Source organism: Podarcis vaucheri, assembly GCF_965113315.1.
Source record: "Podarcis vaucheri genome assembly, chromosome: 1".
Taxonomy (NCBI): domain Eukaryota; kingdom Metazoa; phylum Chordata; class Lepidosauria; order Squamata; family Lacertidae; genus Podarcis; species Podarcis vaucheri.
This window is the reverse complement of record NC_138759.1, coordinates 537489-555094: the sequence shown is the minus strand read 5'-3', so window position 1 is coordinate 555094 and position 17606 is coordinate 537489. Positions and strand designations below refer to the sequence as shown.

At 49.0% G+C, this 17606-nt stretch overlaps 1 protein-coding gene and 1 long non-coding RNA gene across 5 annotated transcripts in view; one reads left to right on the top strand and one right to left on the bottom strand.

Annotated features, from left to right (window-relative positions):
- Positions 1–3715: 3715 nt before the first annotated feature.
- The window catches only part of LRFN5 (leucine rich repeat and fibronectin type III domain containing 5), a 132031-nt gene continuing 118140 nt past the window's right edge, over positions 3716–17606 (bottom strand). For 2 of the 4 annotated variants that reach the window (XM_082229910.1, XM_082229908.1), the window contains one exon: positions 8784–10411. In XM_082229910.1, coding sequence (XP_082086036.1) covers positions 9406–10411 — 1006 coding nt within the window. In that variant the 3' untranslated portion in view covers positions 8784–9405. Of the gene's footprint in view, positions 4214–8783; positions 10412–17606 lie in introns of those variants that run through there. The other 2 variants (XM_082229909.1, XM_082229911.1) reach the window with 2 other exon arrangements.
- On the top strand, positions 4116–8680 carry LOC309528958. Its single transcript, XR_014218003.1, has 3 exons — positions 4116–4220; positions 4261–7023; positions 7101–8680. It is a non-coding gene; the product is annotated as an uncharacterized lncRNA (long non-coding RNA).

The window sequence follows — 17606 nt, the reverse complement described above, 5'->3', positions numbered from 1 at the left end:
TCAGAGGGTTTTTAAGCAGAGGTTGGATTCTTTCGCTTTGGTTCTTGCATTGCAGGGAGTAGATGACCCTTAGGATCCCTCACAACCCTTCGATTCTATGATGATAGGTGAAGAACATTTTCTTTGCAAATTAAAAGAGCTCTCAAATGTAACAGGAGCTTGTATCACTTTTAATTAAGGTTGGGAAGGATAATGTTGCCTTGGCTCACTAATGGAGAAGAGCAAATGAATTGAAGCTCAGTCCAGATAAGATGGAGGCACTGCTAGAGGGTGGTTCCCTAGAGCAGATGGCTGGGAGGTGGCCTGTTCTGGGTGGAGCTACACTCCCTCTGAAGGAGCAGGTACATAGCTTGGAGGTCTTCCTGGATCCTTTGCTGTCGTTTGAGGCTCAGGTGGCCTCAGTGGTGGTGAGGATCTTCCATCAGTTTTAACAGGGATAGCCTAACCTCTGTCGTCTATGCTCTGATAACATCCAGGTTAGATTATCACAACACATTATACAGGGGGCTGCCTCTGAAGACAGTTCAGAAACTTCAGCTGTTGCAGAATTTGGCGGCCAAGTTCCTCTCCCAGACAAGATGGTTTGGCCGATTAAACAGTCTATGGTCTTCAAAACTGAGCAAGAAGCCTCATTGTTGTGTTTGTTATAATGTTACATTGTTGTGCTTTCATGTTGTAAACTTCCCTATGATCTTTGGAGAAAAGTGGTATATAACTTTATAAAATTTATCATAAATAATATGAACTGTTCTCTCGCTCAAGGGCAAAAGGGAAAGCTGCTCTTCTTGGGACCTTCTTCAAAGGATGCTACGAAGGCTACTCTGCAAAGGCCAGCCCTGTGGGGAACCAGCAAGCAGGATCCAACCACAAGAGCAGCCCTCCCCTCTGGTGGGTTCCAGCCACTGGGATTCAGAAGAAGCTTTGCTGCCTCCCGTTGAGAAGGTGGTGATACAAGGAGGAGTGCAATCGACACAAGGCAATAGCCCCAAGGCAACTATCTGTAAACAAACAATAAATGTCCATAAAAATGGCAAAAGTAGTTTCTTCCCCAAATAGGTTTTATCTTAAACCATTGCAAATGCAGTAAATAAAGAGATCACTTGTAATATGTCAGTGGTTCAGTGCTCATTGCTTCTCTTTCCAAAAAAGATTTTATCTTGAACAATTGCAAACACAATAATAAAGAGCCCGCTTGTGATATTCCAGCGGTTTAGTGCTCGGACGTCATTCCAGTTATCTGACGTTTCGTCGCCAACGATCTTAGTCATCAAGCTGTCAAAATCAACTGTAATAGAATTGCACTGAATTAGCAAGTAGAATAGAACAAGGAAAATTAAAATTAAAAAAACATTGAGAATGCATAATTAAGACCTGCCTTTAATTTTCCTTATTCTACTTGTTTCCCATTGAGAAAGGCAGAACATAGCTATCTTGGCCAGCAGCCATGAATGACCTCTGCTCCTGGAATTTGCCTAATCTTCCTTTATAGCCATTCAAGCTAGTTCCCCCCAGCGGGAGTGAGCTCCAGAGACGGACTATGCAGTGCGTGAAGCCCTTTCTTTTCTCTGTCCTCGATCTTCCACTCTTCAGCTTCACTGGCTGCCTATGCGTGTTCCAGTGTTAGGAGAGAGGGAGAAGAATGTCTCTCGGTCCTCTTGCCCCTGGCCTTGTGCTTCCTTCCCTGGTAGCCATGGCTTCTGAGATGCCCACAAGGTGGCCCAAAGTCTAGAGAGAGGCCTGCCTGCCTTTAGCCGGATCCTCAAAGGCACCTCCTATTTGGGCAGGATGGAGCAAGTGGCCCCAGCAGCGAATCCATCGGGGAAGGTGCAAAGCACACCCTCTTCCTCTTTACCAAGCACACCTTTTGCACCCCTGCACATGCTTGGCAGGAACCCAGAAGATTGGTCTCCAGCGCCGTCCTCTCTCTGTGACCCGGCATCTAGGAAGGCAGGTCCACCCCCCCAAAATGCTGGCAATATCCCAACAGGAGGCCACCCCCGGGCAGCGCCAAAGAAGGGCCCCCTCCGATTCACGAGGCAGATTGCTAGACTGCACATGCTGAAACAAAAGGCTCCTTGGTCGCGCTCTAGTGTGGAGTCCGGCATCCTGATGTCCTCCTTGCCCACTGGGCCGCCTGCCTGGAACTCTCTCTGTTCTGGGTGGAGGCCAGATGCCATTCCAGAGAGCCAGTGTGGGGCAGCGGATGTGCTGGACTGTTGTTGTAACTCGGTAAGAGCCAACAAACTGAGGCTCAGTCTGGATAAAACAGAGGCACTCTTAGTGGCCGGTTCCCTTAGACTGGAGTGATGGGGGGGGGTTGCCTGCTCTACATGGGGTTACACTTCCTCTGAAGGAGCAGGAGCGTAACTCGGGGTTCCTTCTGAATCCCTTGCTGTCACTTGAGGCTCAGGTGGCCTCAATGGCACGGAGTGCCTTCCATCACCTTCGGCTGGTGGCCCAGCTGTGCCCCTATCTGGACTGGGACAGCCTAATGTCTGTTGTCTATGCTCTGGTAATTTCTGGGTTAGATTGCTGCAATGCATTATATGTGGGGCTGCCTCTGAAGACGGTTCGGAAGCTTCAGCTGGTGCAGAATTTGGCAGTCAAGCAAGACGGGCAAGAGAGTTTGAGAATATTACACTGATCCTGGCCAGACTGCACTGGCTGCCTATTCGTTTCCAGGCACAATTCAAAGTGCTCATTTTGACCTTAAACACCTCAGGACCGCAATACCTCAAGAACCGCCTCTTTCCATATGAACCTACCCAGACCCTGAGATCATCTTCTTTGTGTGCCTCCTCTGCCAGAGGTCCGGAGGGTGGCAACACGAGAGCAGGGCCTTCTCTGCAGTGGCTCCCCATCTGTGGAATGCTCTCCCCAGGGAGGCTCGTCTGGCACCTTCATAGTACACCTTTAGGCACCAGGTGAAAACGCTCCTCTTTAACAAGGCCTTTGGCTGATTGACATCCTTTGTCCTTTTAAATGTGTTTCTAGAAGGGCGAGGGTTATTGTTCTGTTTCGGTTTCGGTTCTTGTTTTATTATGTATGTTGTCTTTTTAACTTGTATTTTTTATGGTGTGAACCACCCAGAGATCAACAGGTGAAGGGTATACAAATTGAATTAATAATAATAATTATTATTATTATTATTATTATTATTATTATTATTATTATTATTTTTAGCATTGGACTAGAACCTGGGAAAACACGGTTGAATCTCCCTACTCAGCCATGGAGCTCACTGGCTGTAACTTTGGGGGGCAATTGGTGCCTCTTAGTCTAACCTTCAAGGTTGTTGTGAGGATGAAATGGGGAGGAGGAAGAGTCATGGTCCTCCCCCCTTGAGCTCCTTTGAGGAAAAGGTGGGATGTGCATGATGGTCACCAGACTTATCAAACCACTGTGTTCCCTCCCAAAATCTGCCCCACTGACTCAACACGATCTTCCTGGATAGGGTCTCGTGACCCCCTGGCCCTCCAGGCTGCCGGACTCTTTTACTGAACAAGGAAAGAGCTTCATTTACGGCTGGGAAGGAGCTGGATTCATAAGACGACACACTTAATTCTGTTCCAGCCTCGGTGAGCAGGGAGCGAGCTGGACCTTCTCCCAGCCCCCCTGGAAGCTGCTCCAAGATGTTGCAGGATGTGTCTCAAAGACGCCCCCCGCCCGCCCGCCAGCCCTCCCCGCTCCTGTCAATGAACCAGTGGGGAAACGCTCATATTAAAACATTTATTTCCAGGGGTGGTGTGACATAATGGAGAATCAGTCGTACGGTCTGTGAATTCAACCACCACCAACCAGCAACCACAAAGAGGAAGAGCGGAGGCCACACTGGGCCCGGATCCCTCTCCCTGTTAATTCTTTGCTGTACAAAAGAAAAATAAAGTCCTGAAGGCCAGAAGAAGACACTTGCAATGCCTGGGCAGGGTTTCCTGGGGGTGGGGTGGGGCGAAAGGGGGGGTGGAGGAGGGGAGACAGGGGAGACCATCCATCCCTCCAGCATCTCCAGTCTCCGTGGGTTCCCAGCGCAGGCCTGAGGCACCTGGGGTGTGACGTCCCTGCTGGTGGCGCAGAATTTGGCCCTATTCTCAGTCTCCGGTGAGTTGAAACCGAATGGATTTTTGTCGGGTGCAAACGTGGGCGGCCACGTTTTCAGAAGGAGGAAGAGGAGGAGGAGGAGGGTGGCAAGCACTCTTCAGGCTGCTGCCAGCTTCTGTGTGGTGGAAAGAGAAACAGAGAGAGAGAGAGAGAGAGAGAGAGAGAGAGAGAGAGAGAGAGAGAGAGAGAGAGAGAGAGAGATCTATAACGTCGGGCTTGGCTCAGCTCCTCAACAAAAGCAGAACCAACCTGGAAGGGGAGAACTTCCACCAGCTCCCTCCCTCCCTGCCGCCCACCTGCCCATCTAAGCACCTTCCACTCAGGAAAGATGGAGCCCCACCCCCAGGAGGCCTCCAGACCCAGGAAAGAAAAGGCTTTGACACACAGTGCCTGGCTGAACTGGGGGACTCACTGCCACCAGAGACAGAAATGGCCAGAAACCGAGATGGCCTTACAAGAGGATGAAACAAATTGCTGGGAGAGGAAAGGGCTTTCCATGGGTGCAAGATGTGTGGCTCTGCTCTGTCTTCACAGCTGGAGGCCAGTTGCTTGAATCTTCCATGAATGTGCCTCAGCATCTTTTCAAGCCACCTCTGCCTCCTGTTGGATCAGGCCAGTGGTCCATCTGGTCCAGCCTCCTGTTCTCACCAGGGCCAGCCAGATGCCCCCATGGGAACCCAGCAAGCAGAAGAGGAGCACCAGAGCAACTCTCCCTTCCTGGGCCTTCCAGAGCCTTTTCCTCCTCCAGGAATTCCCTTTTGTCTAGTTCTCTTTTCAAGCCATCCAAGCGGGTGGCCCTCACGGCCTCCTGTGGCAGGGAGTTCCACAGTCTAACTCCACATCGCATGGAGGACTTTATCTGTCCTGCATCTTCCAACCTTCCGCCTCCTTGGATGTCTTCAAGTTCTAGTGTTGTGAGAGACAGAAGGGAACTTCTCTCTGTCTCCTTTCTCTGCGCCAAGCATGATTTTACAAACTCCTGTCCTGCTCCCTCTGGCTTCCTTTCCTCTCACGAAGCAGCCCCAAATGCTGTCACCTTTCCTCATGGGGGATTCACTCATGGGGGGTTTCCCATTGGCACTTGGTTGGCCGCTACAAGAAGATTTCAGTGATGGTGACCTGACTCTGGCATTCTCTTCCCGGGGAGACAGATAAGAGTCCTGCTGGATCAGGCCAATCCTCCGTCTGGTCCAGCCTCTGGTTCTCACATAGGCCAGCCAGATGCCTCCATGGGAAACTGACAAGCAGGATCCAAGCCCCGCCACAATTCTTCCCTCCTTCCCTTCCAGCAACTGGGCTTGAGAAGCATCACTGCTCCCAATCGTGGAGGAAAAGCATCAGCCCCTGGGCGAGGAGCCATCGACACAGCCTGATGCTCTTCCATGAATGTGCCTCATCCTCTTTCCAAGCCATCTCTGCCTCCTGTGGCAGGGAGTTCCACAGTTCATCCTTGCACTGCATGAAGATGTCTTTCCTGCTATGGTGAGCTGGAAGCCAAGGCGTTCTATAATTAGCCTTTTAGCTATAGCTGCTAAAAAAAACAACAGGTCCTGTTATATGTGGTTTTCTATTGATTCTTAAATGCTTTCTCCTTTCCAGGCTGTTTGCACCTAGTTCTGCACCAGCCCTTTTATCATGTTGGCTCCAGCCAGATTTATCGCCTCCCTGCATTTCATTCTTGGAAGCTGCCTTGAAGGCAGGCTGGCGAAGAACAGGAAAAGTCAAGCATTAGGACACAAGAAAGGAAGGCTGCTGCTGCTGCTCAACAGAGAGGGCTCCTTTTTGAAGATTTTTTTTTATCTATACTATTTTAAATTGTTATTGAGATTAATGTTGTATTTTTAGTTTTAGATTGTATGATTAATGTGAAAATTGTTTTCCATTTGGTTGTGTACCTTTTGATGTGTTTTATTGATTGTTTATGACTTTTGTTATGTTATGTAATTATGTGCCGTATTTTCCGCTCTATAAGACGCACCTAGTTTTTAGAGGAGGAAAACAAGGAAAAAAATTATTCTGAATCAAATGTTGTTGAAGAGGCTTTCTGTGGCTATCGCTGAAGCCAGAACAGCAAGAGGGATTGCTGCGCAGCCTGCATTCGCTCCATAAGACGCACACACATTTCCCCTTACTTTTTAGGAAGGAAAAAGTGTGTCTTATAAAGCAAAAAATATGGTGAATCTTGTCGTGATGTAAGCCGCCTTGAGCATTGTTTAGGCGGCATAAAAAATAACCCAGTTTGGTGGTAACGCCAAACCATTGCTTAGCAGAATGGGAGCCTGGCAGCACTGAGTCGGTCCCTGCCTGTCCCCTGTCCCCAAATGAGTTTGGAAGCATCTGCCTCATGCTTTGAACTGACCACAGTTTATTGTGATGCATGAAAATGACAAGCCACGGTTTGCTGGGAAAGTTCAGCACCAAACCATTGTTTCTGATTCCAACCCGCCAGCCCCAAGCAGGATGGCCCAGAAGGCGGGAGACAAAGAGAAGCTCTCATCTCTGTGGAGAAACTTCCGGCACCTGGGGGGGGGAGAGAGCGCACCACGAAATATATGGCCCACGATGTGCTCAGGGCAAACGGTGACCTAAAGAACATACGTGCATTTTGCAAAGTTGATGCATTTTTTAAAATCTGCCTATTTAGCTTAGAATGTGTGCTTTTAACTGTGAATTTTATTCCTTCTGCTTTTCTACAAACTTAAGAATTGTGGAGTTGGAAGGGACAGTGGCGGAGGAACCCTCTCTGGCACCCGGGGAGGCGCAGCCCATATGGACTGTGCATGTGTGGCACCACACATGCACACTCTGTACGGAATGTCGCACATGTGCTGTCCGTATGGGCTGCCACTCGCACGTGGTGGCTGTATGGGCGCTGTGCGTGAGCAGCACCCCTATGGACGCCCATATGGACGGTGCAAGAGAGCGGCAGCCCATATGGACAGCATGTGAGCAGTGCCCATATGGACTGCGTGCCCCCTCTGCCACTCTACAGCTGGGGGCAGGCAGGGGCCATCTTGTCACCCCTCCCAGAGTGGCACCCTGGGCAGCCTGCCCTCTCCGCTGCCCCCTTCCTACGCCCCTGGGAAGGAACATCTAGTCCAACCCCCAATTGCTTTTAATGTTGCTTTTTTATTCTAAGGTATCTTTTGCATTCTTCTAAAGCATATTTTATGTGCTTTGCAAACTGCTAGAACTTTTGTTTTCAGGGAAGCTGCAAGCACATTTTGTTAAAAATAACAATGGCACACATTCACACACGTCGTTCTTTGTGCACAGAGTAAGGCAGCCTTTAGTCTAGCAAAACGGGATCAACGTCTCCTCGGGAGAGTTACTTACTATTAGAATTACTTTTCAACTATTGTCTTTGTGACATTTTTAGCTTTCTGCATCCCCTCTGTGTCGTTTAAATTTGCATGTGGGAATAATAATCATAATCATAATAATAATCATAATAATGTTGCAATCTGCTTTGGATGGACTTGGCCAGAGAAGTGACTTTTTAAAATGCCATTCATGGAGCCTTGAGTCCATATCAGGGGGAATAATAAATATGATGGGGATAAATAAATAAATTATAAAATCAATAGATAAATAAAAGAGAGTTGGGGGGGAGGGGAGGCTTTACAAGCAAGAGGAGTTGACTCTGGAGGGAGAAAATGCAACAGAGGCTCATCTTCCTTCCCCACCAAGCAAGGGGAGCAGCTCACTGGGGCCCCAAAGGAAGGACCCAGAAACCAGGCAAGGCCAAGGGAAGCACCCATGGGTGGGGTGGGAGGGTGGGCTGATTAGTTGGGGGGCATTCATCTCTGAATTGGCACAGGCACACTTTGAGTTTCAGTTGTATTTTTTCTTTTCCCCACACAAGTTCTCAAAACGGACAAGCCAACCAAGCCCATTTTTTCATATGCATTAATTCTATCACGGAAGAAACGAAGAAGGGATCTTAACGCAATTGTGAAATCACACTGAGATCCCTCTTTGCACCGCGACTGAGCGAATGCAATTCCTTCCCTGGGATCCATCGTCAATCTGGGGCGAAAAGCATGAGCAGCTTCTAGGATTCGTCCAGGAGAACAAGGGATCGATCCAGCACCAGGGCAACTCCAGAAACAAGATTAAGCCATTTGGAAGCCCAAGAAGGAATTTGCAGGAGCCTTGAGAGATCTCCTGGGCAACCATCGCAGAGGTCTTACGGCTGCTCTGTTTTGGGGTGTTATAACTGCTTTTTATCAGTTATATGGCATTGCAACAGGCCATCTTTTCTGCCTGGAAAGCTGACTCATAGCCTTGCACAAATAGAAGGAACAAAAGAGTGAAATTGGCACAAATATAAATGCTGCTGACTCAGCCTGGAGAAATCTCCCTGCCGCCAACAAGACCCACGGAAAGCAAGGCTGGCCAGCCTGCAGCACCGCTGACCCACTTTCTCTGGTGCTATAGACCCCAGGCTCCTGCTCACGGCTACCAAGAGAGAGATGGACAGGCTCTCTGACCAGAGACACTTCCAGCCCGGCTCTGTCCTGCCTCCTACAGCAGACGACCTCTGCCCATTGGGCAGCCTGGCCAGGGGGCAGGGGCAGAGACCTCCTCCTTCCCCCTCTCCCCATCGGCCACCCGGATAGGGCGCCCCCAGCACCCCTGAACCAAGGAGGGTCATTCCAAGGGCATCGCCCGGCCACACTGGCTGAAGGTATTGAAGGAATATTTTATTTTACACAACGTAGCAACACAGAGTTGATGGGTTTTGTACAGCGTTGGCCCAGAAAGGAAGGCAGGACCAAAGTCACAGGGGGAAAGAGGGCAGAAAAGACACTCGGCTCATTTAGAAATGCTCCCTCTCCCTTTTTTGTCTACTGATCCATCAGAAAAGCAGCCTTCCGTTGGCACAGAGGAAAGAGCAACAAGGCCCTTCTACAAGTGGCTCTTTCTTCCCCCCAGGCCAAGGCTCCTTCTCTCTCTCCTGGGTCCTTGATCGGCTAGGGTGGGACCTGGGTGCCGATCCTAGCAGAGGCGGAGACCCCGCTCGGCTTTTGTGCTTGCCTCTTAAATCTTTGTTTCCTCGCCAATATTTCCCTCCGGTTGTTAGATTAAACGGAAACCCCAAGAGAGAAAAGGTGGTGCGAAGGGGCGCTCCACGGTGGTCCGCGCCCCGCTCTGGGCCAAGAGGCGAGAGGGGCAGGAAAAAGCCAGCCACTGCCCCCACCTGGAGATGAGTTCTCGGACAGTGTTTGGAGGGCAGGGGAACCCTCCGTCCTTTTTCAGGACTGGCAAAATAAAAGAAAAGAAAAGCCACACACCCCCAGCGGCTCACACCGTGCTTTCCAATATCCACTCCGAACTGGAGAAAGTTGCTTGACCACTATCCGCCTCGGAGGAGTCTGTCTGCAAGAGCATCCCGTTCATGGACAGGCTCCGCTTAGACCAAAATCCGCCTGGGTTCGGGGAGTTAAGGTAACAGTGGTATTCCATGATCTCTCCGTTCAGGGAGTACCTGCGCTTCGCGCGGGACGGGTCGGCGGGCAAGGTGAGGAACTTACTTGGCTTGCCTGGCACTCTCTTGTAGGTGGGGGCCACCCCCGGGGAAGAGTCCGCCGGCCGGGCGGCCAGCTGCAGCGCCGTGGAGTTGTTGCGGTTCGTGTTCTGCGACTCGAGGCCGCCGGACGCGGAGGAGCAGGAGGCGCCTTCGCCGGGGACGGCGTCGTGGCTGCCGGACTTTGGCGTGGGCTTGCGCTTCAGCTTTTGGGAAGCGGGGGGCCCCGGAGTCCACGTGGGTGGCAGAGCGGAGGTAGCGCCAGCCCCGCCGGAAGTGGAGCAGGAGTCCTGGCCGGGAAAGGCGTCCGCCGGCCGCGCCGAGCCCTCGCCGCCCACCTTGCAGCACTGCAGGCTCTCCTCGCGCCCCATGGCCTGCTTGGAGCCCGACGGCGGCAGGGCAGCGCCGGCGCCGCCGAACCCTGGTTGCTGGGCCTGCTGGGCCCCATTGGTCTGGGAGTAAACGTTGCTGACCTTGGCGGCCTTGGGGTGCCCGCCGTTGTTGCACACCTTGTAGCGGATCATGAGGATGATGATGAAGACCAGCACGGAGGCCACGATGATGCCCCCGATGATGATGATCATGGTGCCCCCCAGGAACTGGGACTGCATGAAGTGGCAGCGCACGTAGTCCTGCTCCGTCGTGAACTGGATGCATCCCACCACACGGGTGGCCGTCAGGGAGGTGATGCCGTCGTCGTAGATGGCCAGGACGCACAGGTCGTAGACCGTCCCCGCCGCCAGGTTGTTGACCAGGAAGGTCTTGCTCGTGGGAGGGATCATTCTGCGGAGGGACAGAAAGAAAAAAGGTGTCACTGGGCTGGACTGGGAGGACCAACCTCACAATCTTAGAAGAGCTATATAAAGGTAAAGGGACCCCTGACCATTAGGTCCAGTCGTGACCAACTCTGGGGTTGCGGCGCTCATCTCGCTTTACTGGCCGAGGGAGCCGGCGTACAGCTTCCGGGTCATGTGGCCAGCATGACAAAGCCGCTTCTGGCAAACCAGAGCAGTGCACGGAAACACTGTTTACCTTCCCGCCGGAGTGGTACCTATTTATCTACTTGCACTTGATGTGCTTTTGAACTGCTAGGTAGGCAGGAGCTGGGACAGAGCAACGGGAGCTCACCCCATCGCGGGGATTCGAACCACTGACCTTCTGATTGGCAAGCCCTAGGCTCAGTGGTTTAAACCAGAGCTCCAACCGTGTCCCAGAATAGCTATATAGGTGGGGGGGGGTGTATAGTCCAGTAGCACCTTACAGACCAACTAAGTTTGTTCTTGCTATAAGCTTTCGTGTACATGCACACTTCTTCAGATACATTCAGATGCACACGGAAGCTTATACCAAGAAGAAACTTTCTCGTCTTCTGCTGCTGCTATATACTCTGCATAATCACCGTCGGAGGACTCAACCAGAGGAGTAGCTCAGTCGAACGCACGTTCCGACATCCCCCACCATCACAGAACATTTCCACCATCACTCCACCAACGGGACGCAGCACTCGTGCCCTCCCTACTCCTGAGAAAAGCCCTGAATCCCAATTTTATTTTATTGCATTCTTTGGTAGATTTACAAAAAGGAAAACGCACACCAATATATACACTTTAGAGAGGGGCGAGATTAGATGCAGGCGCACAATGCATATATTTTTTTAAAAAAACAAGACTTAAGAACTACCGTCCCATATGACTGCTCAATGTGGATTACAAAATTTTTGCAGACATCTTGGCTAAAAGACTAAAAAGAGTGTTAGTGGAAGAGATACATAAAGACCAAGCAGGCTTCCTCCCAGGTAGACATTTATCTGACAATGTGAGAAACATAATCAATATTTTAGAAAAATTACAAGTGAATATAAATACACAGGCAGTTTTAATATTTGTGGACACGGAGAAAGCTTTTGACAGCATTTCTTGGAGTTTTATGAAGAAGAACTTACAGGGGATGGGGGTAGGCCAAGGCTTTGAAAACGGTATAAGTGCAATATATTCTGAACAAAAGGCTAAATTAATTGTAAATAATGTGGTGACGGAAGAATTTAAGATAGAAAAAGGGACACGACAAGGTTGCCCAATCTCCCCATTGCTTTTTATATCGGTCCTGGAGGTTTTGCTGAATATGATTAGAAGGGACCAGTTGGTTAAAGGTATACAAGTCGGAGCTAAACAGTACAAATTGAGAGCATTTGCAGATGACTTAGTATTGACGTTACAGGAGCCAGAATCTAGTACCAAAAGGGTTTTAGAACTGATTCAAGAATTTGGTCAAGTTGCAGGATTTAAATTGAATAAGTTAAAAACCAAGGTTTTAGAGAAAAATTTAACACTAATGGAGAGAGAGAGGTTTCAGAATGAGACAGGTTTAACAGTTTCCTGCTTGGCAGGGGGTTGGACTCTATGGCCCTTGTGGTCTCTTCCAACTCTATGATTCTATGATTCTAAGTTAAATACCTGGGGATTAACATGACAGCAAAAAATGGGAATTTGTTCAAAGACAACTATGAGAAATGCTGGGCTGAAGTGAAAAAAGATTTAGAAATTTGGTCAAATTTGAAGCTTTCACTGCTGGGTCATATTGCTGCGGTAAAAATGAATGTATTGCCTAGAATGTTGTTTTTGTTTCAAACATTGCAAATTGTGGACAAAATGGACTGTTTCAAGAGGTGGCAGAGAGATATTTCTAGATTTGTCTGGCAGGGCAAGAAGCCTAGAAAATTATTTAAAATATTAACAGATGCAAAGGAAAGAGGTGGATTTGCCCTGCCAGACTTTAAACTTTACTATGAATCAGCAGCCTTTTGCTGGTTGAAAGAATGGCTGCTTCTTGAAAACACTGACATTTTGGATTTAGAAGTTTTAACAATGTATTTGGATGGCATGCATATCTGTGGTATGATAAGGTCAAAGCACATAAAGCATTTAAAAACCATATTGTCAGGAAAGCATTGTTTAATGTTTGGATAAGATACAAGGACTTATTGAAAAATAAAATCCCAAGGTGGCTGTCACTGATGGAAGCGAAAGCTCAGAAAAAGCTCAATATGGAGGTCAAATGGCCGAAATATTGGGAAATTTTGGAACAAGATGGAGATAGACTGAAATTGCAGAGTTTTGAGAAACTAAAAAACAAAGTGCGAGACTGGCTTCATTATTATCAGATAATGGAGGCATATAATTTGGACAAGAAAATTGGCTTCCAGGTGGAAAAATCAAAATTGGAAACAGAACTGTTAGAACCCAAAACTAAGAATTTGTCAAGAATGTATAACTTGCTGTTGAAATGGAATACTCAGGATGAAACGGTGAAATCTGCTATGATTAAATGGGCACAAGATGTTGGACATAATATAATGATGGCTGACTGGGAACAGTTATGGACCACAGGTATGAAGTTTATGGCATGTAATGCCTTAAGGGAGAATATTATGAAAATGATATACAGGTGGTACATGACCCCCGTCAAGCTTGCAAAAATCTATCACTTGCCCGATAATAAATGTTGGAAATGTAAGGAAACCAAAGGTACATTCTTTCACCTTTGGTGGACGTGCCCAAGGATTAAGGCTTTCTGGGAGATGATTTATAATGAATTGAAAAGGCTATTTAAATATACCTTTCTGAAGAAACCAGAGGCCTTTCTCCTGGGCATGGTCGGCTAAATGATGTCAAAGAAGGACAGAACTTTCTTTATGTATGCCACAACAGCAGCAAGAATACTTATAGCAAAGTATTGGAAGACACAAGACCTACCCACTCTGGAAGAATGGCAGATGAAGGTGATGGACTATATGGAACTGGCAGAAATGACTGGCAGAATCCGAGACCAGGGAGAAGAGTCGGTGGAAGAAGATTGGAAGAAATTAAAAGACAATTTACAGAAATATTGCAAAATTAATGAATGTTAGAATGATGTTGGAATGAAGCAGTAATGCTATTTAAGCAGTAATGCTATAAAGGTGTATGTAAAAAAGGATTGATAACAGATGAAAATTCAAAGTTATAGTATATTAAGTTAAAGGATCATGAGAAAACAAAGAGGGAAAGAAATTGCTGACTTAAATTACTGAACTGGAATACAAAAAAGGGAGGCATGAGTAGGTCAGGAAAACAAGGATATGAATGTAAGCTTTAGAAAGATTGATTCATTTTCTTCTTCTTCTATTCCTTTTTTTCTGTATTTTGTATTTTCCTTGTATTTTTGTTTTTTGTTTTTGTGTAATTCTTTTTTTTCCTGAAATTTTAATATAATTTTTTAAAAATAAAAATAAAAAACCAAGACTCCTCCAACTCCGCTCTGCTCCCCCGTTCTTCCTGCCCAGGGTGGCCCTGCCCTCTGACTGCCCCCCCAGAGCCAGGGGGTCACGTGGGGCTGGGGCTGGCCAGCCGCAGCCTCTCCTCGCCCGCTCTCCAGCCGCCGCCAAGAGATGCCCAAGGGATGCTCCTTCTCAGCTGCCGCTCAGGACAAACGCCGGCTCAGCCTCCCCCCCCCCCCGAGATCAGGGGCAGCAAAATGACACTTCAGGAGCCAGGAGGGCTTTCATAATTCCTGGAAAACTGGGAGACTTGGAGGGTATGCTACAGGCAGAGGCTCATAAGACAAGGCCAACGTTCTCAATGCTTAAAGTTACACTGTAAACCAGAGGTTCCGAAATGTTTGGGGGCCATCGCCCTCCCCCCCCCCATTCCATAGATTCATCCCCAGTTCCCCCTTCCTTATAAAAACCATTATCCAGAAGAGCAGTCTGCAGGACTCACTAAGGAAGATGGTAAAGGTAAAGGGACCCCTGACCATTAGGTCCAGTCGTGACCAACTCTGGGGTTGCGGTCCTCATCTCGCTTTATTGGCCGAGGGAGCCGGTGTACAGCTTCCCTCCAGATGTTTTGGGACTACAATTCCCATCATCCCTGAGCACTGGTCCTGTTAGCTAGGGATGATGGGAGTTGTAGTCCCAAAACATCTGGAGGGCCAAGTTTGGGGGTGCCTGGCTTAGAGCATCTCCCTGCTTGAACCCCTGGAAAGTGTGTCCCAGTCTCTGCAGGTGATACAGATCTAGCTAGACCAGCAGGTCTGTCTTGGTATGGAGGCCCCTTGCTGGCTGCCTAAGGCGGGAGGAGGAAGCCAATAATGTTATTTACGACGCTCCCTTCATCCGAAGGTCCCAGGGAAGGCAGCAGCAGGAAAGCAACGTCATAAACCACAGTCACGGAAATAGGGTGGGTTGTAAATATAGGGGAAACGAGAAAGCAAAGGGGAGAGGCGAGCCAGCCAGCTGCCCACCGCAAGTGGGCCTCAATTGGCCTGGACTTGGGGGCAAGGAGTCCAAGGGGTCCAGACACCATCATCATCATCGTCATCATCATCATCATTTATTATTTATACCCCGCCCATCTGGCTAAGTTTCCCCGCCCACTCCGGGCGGCTCCCAATCAAGTATTAAAAACAGTACAGCGTTAAATATTTAAAACTTCCCTGAACAGGGCTGCCTTCAGATGTCTTTTAAAGATAGGATAGCTACTTATTTCCTTCACATCTGAAGGGAGGGTGTTCCACAGGGTGGGCGCCAACACAGAGAAGGTGGTGTAACTTGGCTTCTCGCAGGGAGGGAACCACCAGAAGACCCTTGGCGCTGAATCTCAGCGTCCGGGCAGAACAATGAGAGTGGAGATGCTCCTTCAGGTATACTGGAACGAGGCCGTTTAGGGCTTTAAAGGTCAGCACCAACACTTTGAATTGTGCTCGGAAACATACTGGGAGCCAATGCAGATCTCTCAGGACCGGTGTTATGTGGTCCCGGCGACCACTCCCAGTCACCAGTCTAGCTGCCGTATTCTGGATTAATTGCAGTTTCCGGGTCCCCTTCAAAGGTAGCCCCACATAGAGCGCGTTGCAGTAGTCCAAGCGTGAGATAACTAGAGCATGCACCACTCTGGCCAGACAGTCCACAAGCAGGGAGGGTCTCAGCCTGCGTACCAGGTGGAGCTGATAGACAGCCGCCCTGGACACAGAATTGACCTGCGCCTCCATGGACAGCTGCGAGTCCAAAATGACTCCCAGACCGCGCACCTGGTCCTTCAGGGGCACAGTTGCCCCATTCAGGACACAACCTGAGACGCCTCCGAAGACCCAGGACGGCCCTGGCTGAGCATCCTCTCTCGGGACAGGCTCCGTCCTTCCGCAGCCTCTCCTCCTCTGGTTTCTAGTCCCTGTGAGCAGCCCCACAAGCACAGACACACACAGCCCTCCCCACAGCCCCCAAGGGGAGTCCCCGGCAAACGCTCTCTCGCCCGATGCAGTAACTGCAAGGAAACCTGCCGGCGTCCTGGGAGAGTCTGGGGGCTTCTGGGTGGCTTTGATCTGCAGGATCCTGCTCTCTCCCCAAGGAGGTGGCTTTGAAAAGTGGGGGAGAAAAAGGGAATAATTTATGACAAATCGGTTTGGAAAGGTGTGACTGCTCCATTAGGAGGCTTCAAAGCAAATCCACTTAGCAAATCCAACACCTTGTCCACACGCTCTTCCGTCATTCATCCATGGATATATATAAATAAAAAATAATTTATGGATATCCTTTCCCCCTGTCGTTCCCTCCCCCAAACAGAGGGTGTTAGTGTCTCCTGAGTAGGGCTAACTTTCCAATCCTTGCGCTAATCAGATTACCTCGAAGGATTAAAGGTCAGCGGGGATGAGCCAAAAATAAAGCGCAAATCAAACCTGATGGCTGCAAAAGGCCTTTGCTTTCCTCCTGCCTGGAGGCTGGTTGGTGCTGGTGGAGAATCAAAGAGCTGCAGAGTTGGAAGGGAACCCCAAAGGTCCTCTAGTCCAGCCCTCTGCAATTCAGGAATCACTGCTCAAGGGTCCCTGACGGGCGGCTGCCCAACCTGTGTTTGAAAACCTCCAAGGAAACAGAGTCCACACCTCCCAAGGGAATCCGTCCCACCATCAAACAGCTCTCACCAGTGCCGGATTCACGTATAAGGTAAACAAACTCTAGCTTAGGGCCCCACTCTCTTGGGGGCCCCAAAAAACTTAAGGGAAAAAACCTGGATGTACATTTCCAAAATACAGTGGTACCTCAGGTTAAGAACTTAATTCGGTCTGGAGGTCCGTTCTTAATATGAAACTGTTCTTAACCTGAGACACCACTTTAGCTAATCCTGAAGCAAAGTTCTTAACCCGAGGTATTATTTCTGGGTTAGCGGAGTCTGTAACCTGAAGCATCTGTAACCTGAAGCATCTGTCACCCAAGGTAACCCAAGATAAAAAAACAAATAAAATAAAACTGACCTACAGCAACAGTGTTTTGTGTTGTGGAGGCTCCTATGATGTAAGTCATGGACCCCGCCTGCTAGCCTGCTCCCTCAAATATCACTGGTTTGCTCCTTTCTATATAGAGGGTGCCTACATTCTGCATGTGCAAATGGTTTTAGATACCTATTAGTTCCATCAATTACCATATAGCAGGGGTGGCCAACCCCCAAGAGGCTGCGATCTACTCACTGGCAGTGATCTACCCCCTTAAAAACTGGCAGTGACAAAATTGTTGAGCTTTTTTAGGGAGGAGGAAAGCCCTGTTTTTTAGGTTGGCGAGCTTCTTTGCAGGGAGCCAGTGAACTACCAGTGATCTACCACAGACATCCAGTGATCTACCTGTTGGACATCCCTGCTATATAGCATATATTCAACACACAAAAACAGCAACAATTTGCTGTTGACAATGGACAGCTGGACATATCAAGGGCCCCATTACCTTCAGGAGCCGAGGGCCTCATCAAACCTCCATCTGGCCCTGGCTCTCAATGTCGGAAAGGTCTACCTATGTTTTGTCGGAATCTACCCCTGGGAGAGCTCGTGATTTCTGTCATTCCTGAATTTACTGACCTGCTCTGCACTTCCTATAAGATGTTTTGAACGGTGATCGCCAGCTGCTTTGGCCACAGGCTCATTGTGGCAAAGGGACCTCTGCACAATTAATTCAAAC